General features: G+C 41.3%; 1 protein-coding gene across 8 annotated transcripts in view; it reads right to left on the bottom strand.

Moving 5' to 3' along the window:
* The window catches only part of map4k5 (mitogen-activated protein kinase kinase kinase kinase 5), a 43,694-nt gene extending 34,364 nt beyond the window's left edge, over positions 1 to 9,330 (bottom strand). For all 8 annotated transcript variants that reach the window (XM_080784636.1, XM_080784635.1, XM_080784637.1 and 5 more), the window contains exons 1-3: positions 9,161 to 9,330; positions 8,443 to 8,706; positions 3,006 to 3,063 (exon numbers count right to left, since the gene is read on the bottom strand). In XM_080784636.1, coding sequence (XP_080640762.1) covers positions 3,006 to 3,063; positions 8,443 to 8,550 — 166 coding nt within the window. In that variant the 5' untranslated portion in view covers positions 8,551 to 8,706; positions 9,161 to 9,330. The remainder of the gene's footprint in view (positions 1 to 3,005; positions 3,064 to 8,442; positions 8,707 to 9,160) is intronic.
* Between the last annotated feature and the right edge of the window lie 1,521 nt (positions 9,331 to 10,851).

The raw sequence follows: 10,851 nt of genomic DNA on the forward strand, positions 1-10,851 counted from the left end.
CCTGCCTTCATACCAGTGTCACTGATCCTGGTCCAACCTGTTTGATCCCATGGTTGGGACAACGCCGTTTACCTGCAAGGATCATTTAAATGAGCAACAAGAGTCCTGTTAAAACAGGATGCTTAAGGCTGGGTCTTGAGAATGGGTCTGTTTTTGTTCACTTAAATTTTGCTACATGATGCGAGTGTAGTACAAACTTAGGGCCTTATCTTGCATGTGACCTTAACCCTTGTTCTTTTTGGGGGGGTTTTTAACAGTACAAAATGCCAAATGAAAAATGCCAAATGTTTAGGCATAAGGGGTAAGGCAGTGTGCAACATAGGGCGATTAGTCCCCCTCAGGGACACCTGGTGCTGCTGGTTTTCTACCTGGCAAGGCAGTTAAATAACTGGCGTTCCAGGTAAAACCTAGCCATAAACTGAACCTCTTATTATAGCCAGAATGACAAGGAGGTCTCTTGAGTGGTGACTGCATTTACACCAGTTACATCATGGAATAATACCAGTAGTACTTGGAGAGCATGAGGACCAGGGTTCAGAACCAGTGTTCTAAGCTAAAGTAGCCTATATTGAATTAGGTAGCTGTATCTATGACCACCATATCCATTTCAGCCATGCTAATGGTGAGGCTCCAAGGATGACAATGTCTGTTAGTTATCTGTGTGCAAGTATACGTTTCTCAACTTCAAGCCAGACAAGACAACTATTCCACAATCTTGGGAATGCTCTGTAATTACGCCTACTGAAGCCATGAACGGAAGTTGTCATCCGATTCACATTTACATTCACAAAAATATTATTATTAATGCTATTATTAAAAGAATAACTTCAAGTTCTGCTAAGTCCCTAGGAGGATACATATATATTCGAGGCTTTGAGTAATAAGACAAATTACACAACTACAAAGGTGAAATGGAAGTAGTTGGGAGGTGGACATCCGCTGTAGTTTCTTCACATTTTCAGCACTTCTGTTGCACAGACACTATGGTGAAAGCATTTGAAAACTGGGGGAGTCTAGTCTACAGTCTGTCTCGTGAGACTTGGGTGCAAGTACCGTAATGTAGTCGGTGTATGCCCACACAGCACACACCCCATTTAACACCGGCTACCGTTGCAACCCTAGTGATGGTGACCCTAAGGCCTTTCGTCTGCACCATCCTTTAGGCCAGTGGTTTTCAACCCTTTTCACATCAAGGACCATTAGTTATTCTGCATTTGAACCACAGACCACCATGAAATTTGGCCTCTCAGACCAAAAACTAAAGAATATTTTGTTGTCGTTGGATAAGATTTTGTCCAATACCATACTGTATTGATGTTCAGGAGAGATAACAGGCAAACATTGATCAAAATAACAATTCTTCTACATTCTCTAATTGTGTAGACTTCTTGTAAATTAAGTAATGCAGATGTTTAACAATAATTTAACTCTTGAGGGCGTAAAACTAAACCAAATGGACCGCCAAGGTCCATTTGGTTTAATTTTACACTCAAGAGTTAAAGATCGATAAGGGTCCATTTGTTGACCAACTCTCCATTTAGCTGGGGACCACCTGGAATCCCCTCAAGGACCACTGGTGGTTCCTGGACCACTGGTTGAAAACCACTGCTTTAGGCCAAAATTCCCAATTGATCAGATATCTAAATAAACTGGCATGAAACTTGTCTATTGCTTAATTTATACTCGATTGCACGATGGTGTAGCTCACCAAACATAGCAAACCTACAAGCTCACATGCATTGTGAACCAAGTATGTGTGGATCACACAATTCAGTTATTATTACAGGGAAGGTTCAAGAAATCTCTATCAGTACAATACATAAGACAAATGACCTACTGTTTTATAGTGAATGAATGCCCCATGTCTGGAAAGACATCAGAGAGATCATTTAAATTGCTGGGTTTCTGTGTAACACAGAAAATGATATTGGCCATGTTGATCCTGTTGTGGTATATTGTCTATGCCTTAGTTCAGATCTTGAGACCACAACACTTAAGATCAGCTCTACCATTCAGCACACAGATGTCTGGATCTTCCCATTTTAGCGGTTCTTTGGATCTCAGAGGGTATGACGACTAGTGTTAAAGCCAGCTTTAGACAAGCTATACAACTAAAATGTGCATCTCCCCACCCCCATTAACAGTGAGTGTGTGTGTGTGTGTGTGTGTGTGTGTGTGTGTGTGTGTGTGTGTGTGTGTGTGTTCGCTGAGAGGGGGGGTAACACTTGGCAGACACTTTACCAGCCAGCGGGTATTTTGTATTCCCTTGTTAATTGATAATTTGGGGTTGACAGTGCTCCATGTGCCAAAGCAAATTGCATAGATTCTATACACTTCTTCCAAGTGTTTTGAGCTGATGAGTTGTGATTATGGGGGTCAGTGAATGAAAGAGAAAACACAGAGGTGAATCGTTTACTCCAATGACCGATAATCAGCCAGGCTTTTCTGCATGTCAGTGGTACAAAGCCCTCTGATAATCCCACTAATCTGGATCACACCAACGCTGTGCTGTCACTGGGTCATCAGTCCAGACTGCAAGGAGAGCACAGTCATACAATGTTCTCCTCCCCCCTCATAATAGACTGAGACTGAGAGTTTTAGAGCATGTGTGCACATGCCATACATATATATACATATACATATACATAATTCTTTAATATTATTTCATAATGGTTTAAGTTATGTCTTGACTCGATCCCATATTGTGGTTAGTGTTTCTATAAGACACGTCAGATTCTAACTGCACTGTATGGCTGATTGGTATCGTTGCTGTATAAAAACATTTCTCCAAGTTGTATTCCTCATTTGTGCATTCCCAATATTTTTCAACACCTGGACTTTCTAAAACGGTTTAAGGGTTAACGGTGCCGGAGATTAGCTGTTCACAGACAGATGGACGGCCACACGGACGGACAGACGGACACACGGACGGAGTGCAAAACATACTCTCTCCCCAAGCCTTCGGCCTGGTGGAGACAATAAATGTTTTATGAAATCACACTTACCTGGCTCCAACTTTATGATCTTCACTGCAGCAAGCTCTCCCGTTTGTATATTTCGAGCCTGAAATGTAGAAGAATAGCCATTTTGAGAAAAGTTTGGAATACTTTTACAGTATAGAAATTGTTTTGCTTGTTACTTCTCATGCCTGAGAATCCCATCGGCAAATAACGGCAAAACAGCGACCCCTGTTGTTCCTCGAAAGTTGGCGTGAGTCAACAGTCTGTCTTGAGAGACTACTTCTCATGCTAACCCCAAAGCTAATTACACATTATGTAGCTAACAAGACAAACTGTTGGGACATCAGTTACAGCACTGGCCTACATAGTCAAATCCAGCATGTAAAATTTACTCTGTGTAAAGGTCAATAATTAAAATAAAATAAAAGACTAAGATTTCCTTTCGCATTTTTATGCTTTATTTCTGATATGCCAGTTTAGAGAACGAGGAACCAAGGGCTGGAGAGATGTGTGAGACAAGATAGAGTTCAGATTCAAACCAGGTTCCTCATGTTCACAAGGAGCATAATTATGGTCAAACAAAACTCAGCAACAAAAGTTCTGAAACTTAATTTTGGTCCATTATTTCTCCACTTTAATAATACCAATTGTTATTGTATTTTATATAATTTTAATTTGTCACCTTTATAACGAGGTATAGATTGTAAGGATCAGGCATTCGTGGAATGAGCAACATAGCTAAACTTGTGGAATGGATAGCGCCTCCAAAACATGTGCCAAAATGGCAAGTGGTTGGTATTCAACCCTTGCTTTGAGTTGCTTAGTGGATTGGATGATTGCATGATTGCACTCTTCCACGGTAATAAGGGGAAAAAAACAAAGGACATTTTTACACTTTATTAATTTTACACTCTGTGTTAGGGAACTCAGTAGCGGGTGAAAGATCCAAAAGCAGCTGCAACAGCTTAGCACCATGCTGGTCACCAACATAGCCACATATTGCTGTGGGATGGCTTCCCATTCCTCAAACAGGTTTTGTTGCAAGTCATCCAACGTGGTTCTGTTGATCACTCTAGCACGCCCAAGCTGATCCCACAAGTGTTCAAATGGGTTGGGGTCTGGACTCACGGCAGGCCATTCCATCCTCTCCACTCCCAATTTCTGGAGGTACTGTAGGCTACTCTGTGATGACTCTGTGGGGGCGAGTGTTGTCATCCTGGAAGATGGTGTTAGGTCCCAGATTCTGAATATATGATATCGCCATTGGCTCCAGAATTTAATCTCCCGATATCTAACTGCATTGAGATTTCCAATGATGACAACTTCAAGTTCTGTCTTGCCTGTGAGAGATACTGCCCCATACCATACCAAGCTGTTGTGGCTGCGTATGGATCTTCCAGACACTACAGAGTTCCCTAACACAGTGTAAAATTAATAAAGTGTAAAAAATGGTCAATATGTGTTGTTTTTCTTTCCTTATTACTGTGGGAAAGTGCAATGATCCAATCCATTAACCATTTGTGAAGCTTTTATGTATGCATGTGTCATCGTGAATTTGTCAGTACTCACTAGTGAGTTTGCAAACTCCCTGGTGGGTTATGGAGTTTATGGAAAAGCTGACAAATCAATAGACATTCTACATGACAAACATTTGCTTTATATTATTAACATTAAAGATGTTTACTGCAATTAATCAATGAGGATTGGTTAGGGTTTAGGTTACCGTTCGAGAGGGTTTAACCCTATCATCCTTATTATGGGGCAAATATTCAGCATGAATTGCACATCAACAAGGTGAGGAGAAAAAGACTGCCGGATCAGACAACCCGCAACACTCCAGGTTAGAGAAAAATCTACAAGCTCCCAGAAGCCTTGTTAGTGTCAGATTTTCTTAAAATTCCCTCAATTTCAGCTCAAGACCGTAAGTCCACCAAGGCGTGAGAGCAAACAGACAGGCCAACAGCTAATTCACCTATAAACCATATTACCACCTGTCCACCTTTCAACGTTGAGAATGTGGTGGTGACTCAGATAGATAAACAGACTCCCACGCTTAAGTTTGGAATAGTTCAGCCAACTGAAAGTGCACACTCAAGCAAGCAGCATGTGTACAAATAGACAGACAATTGCATTTGCTTTAGTTTAGACTAATATATTGCAGGTGGCATAGGCATAGTTGGTATCTTTGCTGTCGTGTTATACCGCTAGTGCATATTTTCCACAAACTCAGTGAATAACTTCAGTGTGCTTGATATTATGGGTAAAGGGTGAACTTAGTTATCTCCAACATTTTTCTAAGGTTACATTTCCCTACATAGCTAGACTGAACCCAAGTGGTAAAAAAAGAAGTTCAAATTGAGACAAAACATGACTCTATTCACAAATGTGTGAAACTAGCAGACCAGGCAGCATAGCTTTGACAACCTCAGACAACCTTTTAGACAAGAGGATTGTGGAGAGCAGTCTGACATAATTTATAACAAGGTCTTTATAAGACGCAAATAAGAGGCAAGGTGTGACACAAGAAGATCAATCACTATGTCAAACCCACAGGGAAAAACAGGTGTGCCGGATTGTCGAAATGTAGTTGCTCTACACAGCCAATCAGAATCAAAATACTAGAGAATGAGTAAGTCACAAGTAAGTCATTTTGTTTTGACGTATCGGATTCTGCATTTGTTCCAATAATACCGACAATAAATTATGTCCCCCAAAATGTCAGCCATAATCCAAGGCTGGAAAAAATGGCAGTTAATTAGCCATTAAAAAAAAGAAAATAAATGATGACAGTCATATTATTACCAGCAGATTTTTATTTGCAGTGGTGGTGGTCCACAGTAAAAAATAGAAGATCTACAAGCTCCCAACGTGTCGAGATATGAATATAGCTTGTAGATAGGCTATTTTTACCATTTTATTTTTTTGTATTATATATTTTGTGAAGGAATGGTTTTGGTTATACAAGGTTTCCACCTGACAGCAATATATTGTTCTGTATCAGACTAACAGTTTGATCAGATTCCATTCAAATTGGCTACTATGAATTCCATGGCACGGGCCTGGGTATAGGACCAGTGCATAGGGAGGAGTTTTACTCAGAACGGGTTATTCTGGTTGCCCTTTTCCTGCCTACCAGGCTAGGAGGCTATTTTCCAGCCTCACTGTGGAGACATATACCATTGTAGATTAAAAAAAATAACACCCGTGTGAACTGAGTGGTGCAACTCTCCCTCCCCCGACTGCTTGACTAGCCATGCCGTGCAGACGATAGGATGTTCTGGGTTGTTGCCAGTGTTGGCAACTGTCGTGACAGAAATAAGCTAACCAACCTCCAAAAACGAGGCAAGTAACTGTGGGGAAAAAGTTTTGCTGGAAATAAGCAGACTTGGCAGTTGGCAACCCTGGAGTCGACTAGGTCGTGACTGGTCGCGTACATTTCTTGGTCATTCTTTAACCAGCCGTTTTCCAAGCTGCTGGGAAAAAAAAAAGGCCGCTCATCTGCTGAAAAAACTTAAGTGAGGTGCTGGAGACACAAAAGGATGATGGAAAAATAAAGGGAAGCTCCGCACACTCAAATCTGTGCACAATTTATTTGCAAGCTTTCGGTTGATACTGACCTGACTAGATGCCTGAAGGTCAGTATCGTCCGAAAGCTTGCAAATAAATTGATTATGCACAGATTTTAGTGTGCAGAGCTTCCCTTTATTTTTCGACAGTGTAAACTATGCAAACTCAACCAAAGGCAGGACATTTCCAATTTTAAGTATTTCCGCTGTCAGTGCGGCAGAAAACACACCCATGGTGAAACGCATGTTTAGACAGGGGCCTGATCATATTTCTCTCTGCCGCAGCCCAGAGCATGCGAGTGCTCTTGAGAGAATACCAGGCGCTGCATTCCACCGGTGGCCTGTGTGTGTAGTATTGGGGGGTTGCTTAGCAGAGGGTGCTTTGTGAGGCATGGGGCAGTCACAGGCAGGCTTGGACTATCAGACATCAGATTAAATTAGAAGAAGTGTATGCAAAATATATGAACAGACAAATTCTACCTCAATTGGCCTGTCATGCAAGAGAAAAATGCACATGCATTTTCATTCTGCAAACAGTCAAGTGTAAGTATAATAGGCAAAAGCGATGTGTGCCTAAAATGTGTGGAATAAAATAAAATAGAAAATGTATGTGGTAATTTCCATACTGATGTTAGTTATCTGCACATTTCTGTTGGTCTTGCCAATGTTGCCATTGTCCTTGATTTGTACATTTGTTATTAACAATAAACTATTTCCTGTCTTAATACTGGTTAAAAAGTTGTGAGTTCAATTACTTTCTTCTGTGCTCTAAAACAATTACAGGCTGCACTCTCATTCATGTACTATAGTCTATAACCATTTATATACAGAAGCTACTTTGGTATTGTGTATGCAACAATAGTCATAATAACAGGGTCATAACAACACTGCATCAGCACTTTCAGCCTTATATAGATTCGTAGCTCTGGTTCATAGCCCTAATAGATTCCATGCTCTTCACAAAATACATAGCACTTGCAAAACATATAGAATGTCCCACATTCAACATGAACCATTGTTGAGCGTGTTGACCATTACGGTCTGCAGCTACTCAACAAACAGCATACTCCCGGATGACAATGGTAAATTCATTAGTCATCTTGTGGCATGCATCATGATGCATGGCTAGCCCCTCTCGGAACCCCCTGGGTCAGCCCAATCCGAACCGAACCGGGCTGACCCGTAGGGTTCCTGGTCAAGCTAAGATTTTTCAATGCGATTGTTGGGACGCGGATATACACACACTCATCGTTTAGTCCATCGGCGCGGAATTAGGACGCTTTTTATTGTGTTTGTTTACGGATGTGCGAACTATAAGTACCTTACATACCTCTGATAAAATCTCCTGTGTCGCGGAAGCCGTTAAGTATTTTTAATCCATGTTTGATTAAAAATGTCGCTTTGATTTCTTCTTGTTTATTTACCGTTTATTGTACCACCTCCCGATGTGCGGTTGGCTTTGCGGGCTATGTCCCTGCCTTTGATCTGCTCCGTCATAGCTGTAGCACCACTAGCTAGCCAGATAGGCGGTACAATGAGGTGTCAATAAACAAGGTAGGAAGAAGCGACATTTTTAATCAATCATGGATTCAAAATACTTAACGGCTTCCGCGACACAGGAGATGTGTCGGTATGGTATGTAAGGTACTTATAGTTCGCACATTCGTAAGTCAATACATGAATAACCATGGTCAAAGCGCGCAGAAGTCCGTCTCATGGCGTGTTACATTGTATTTGTTTGTGCGTAACTGGCGACAGCCCCACTTGAAGCAGGACCCAATGCAAGTAAAGTCATAAAAGTGTCAGACACTTTACTACATTCGGGTTCTGCTTGCGGGGCTAATGCATGGCATGCATACACACATTGGTAGAGATACTTTAGTGACAGGCTGTGTGGGACTGAGAAGCGACAGTACCTTGTACACGTCCCCATATGTGCCACTTCCCACTCGTTGGATGAGCTCAAAATCCTGTTGTGGGTTCCGTCTCTGAATTTCACCACTCGGCCTGGGAAAGATATCCATGACTGCCAGATAGCCCGTCCACAGGAAGGAATGATGCTTTACATTTAGTAAGCTAAATCAAATGCGGTCAAAGTGGTTTATAGCGACGTGATATCGGTGATTTGTAAACGGTCCTTGGTCCTTTATTTATCCTTCATATGGCTCCTGGTCCATGTCCTGAAAATATGAGAGAATGAACATCTTATTTTTAAAAGAAAAAATACATTCGTGAAAACGCTGACAAAACGACAGCACACATCTGGTTCACTTTAGCATTTATTGTATTTTTCACGTATATCATATAATCTTTGTTTTTTTAAACAGTGGCTGGGATGGAGTCACATATGGCAACTTGTTACATCAGTCACAAGTTCACAACCACCTGCATGTATTTTAACCTTAGTTCGGAATTATGATCATGCTTTCAAACGCTAGAAGCCAGAAGACTAAACTGACTGTTAAGTGTATATCAGTAGTCCCTTGTAGAAGCTTCATGGTCCAGCAAATAGTCCCAGCCAGGGATTGACAGACAGGGTGAGTGATCTGGCTTAGCAGCAGCCAGGCTAGCCAGCGAATGCTAAGTGGCTAACTTTAGCTTCGCAGCTACTGCATTAAGTTCAAGTGAGCCTACCTTTAACAGCATAAACACGGTGGACGACTAAATCCTGCATGTTCAATATTTTCCAAGCCTGTGTGTACGATGTGGCGTCGAATAAGCATCCAAATAAGAAGCGTCCCCTTTGTTCTTCTAGGAAACAGAGAGTAAACTTCTGATTGCTGCTCACTCTCTCCTCTTCAGTACGACTGTTACGCGGAAATTAGTGAACTATCGAATACGGATTCCCCCAGAGGTCGCTGTGAAGTTAATTAGTTGGTGACATATAACTCTATGGTCGACTGACTGTCGAGCACTACTAGCAAATCGGGTCACAATGGCACTTGACTTGTGGGGAAAGCCTGGCGACAAACAGTATTTCACGATTATGTGACGACAGTGAAATTTATTTTTAGGACGTGTAGGATTGATTGATTGATTGATTGATTGAGTGATTGATTTCACAGAATGTAGCGAATGGGTACATTGAACTTGAAGTAGAACAACAATGAGCATACATGATCTGCATCAAACAAGACATGTCAACAACAATGAGCATACATACCCGGTATGCATAAAACACCAGCAGTACAAGTGCATATACTGTATATAACAAACTGTGCCATCTGAAATTAAATGTATTGTGTTGATATGATGATTGGTTGATTGATTTTATCGTGTTTATATTGTCACGCTAAATACCCGGAGCCAGGAGGTGAACAGCGACCTCTGGGGTTAGATAATTCAATTCATTACTAATGTCGGTGTAACACCACAACAGACGTTGCAGATGCGTTCATTCGCAAGAATTCCAGCATCGCCTTGTTGTCGCTGTCATTTCTCTGCTGACAGTTTTAGTAAAGTTTCAGTCTCTAACCGAAATTCAACAATATGGAAAATAGGCAACAATACACTTTAGGAACCCACATTACGTATGTAAATCACTCGAAAACGTAACTTCCCGCGGTGCAAATCTTTCTAGGAGTCTCAGTTTACAGACTTCTGTAAACTGAGAGTTGCACAAAATATGTGCAACTATACCCATCTATCGATGGAATCCGGCAATGTATTCGGTTTAATTTATTAAGGAGTAAACTTGGTAGAATAAAGAGATTTGGCAGAATTTTGATAAATAAACAGCTGTGGTTAATGAAGTACCACAGACTAGTGTCTGTACTCTGTACGGTTAGCAATATCCTAAACACAATGCTTAATTCCAACAAAATGAGAGGACTTTGTGGTACGCTTAATTAATACCTGGCCTCAGTGGCCTGTACCACTCCCTGGTACCACTGGGGAAACAGACAACAACGCCCCCTGGCGTCAAGCTCTATACAATCGATTTGAATAAGAAGACTCCATCGTCCTCATCTTGGTGAGAGCATCGCATTTGTGTGGATAAAGCATCCTCCCTATTCCTAAACACACCCATGGTTACCGAGTAGACTTCATAAATTAATACAAAACGGAGCGCTAAGGACAACATTATGGCGAGACACCGCAAAGACAGAGACAGCTGGGGTGAGTGTATGTACGGCATTTGATATTACATTGTACCCTTTGATGCGCGATTTATTTTTACATTTTTGATGAGGCAAGGGTGTAAGCGACGCAGCTAATCTGTTATTATAGAGGCCCGATTAGGCAATTGTTTAGATGTAATTTGCTGTTTAAATTCCTGTCTCTACGGATGTCACTGTATATTATAGTGATACCGGGAATTTGAT

Source organism: Protomyctophum bolini (genome assembly GCF_963924005.1).
Source record: "Protomyctophum bolini genome assembly, chromosome: 15".
In the NCBI taxonomy this organism is placed as follows: domain Eukaryota; kingdom Metazoa; phylum Chordata; class Actinopteri; order Myctophiformes; family Myctophidae; genus Protomyctophum; species Protomyctophum bolini.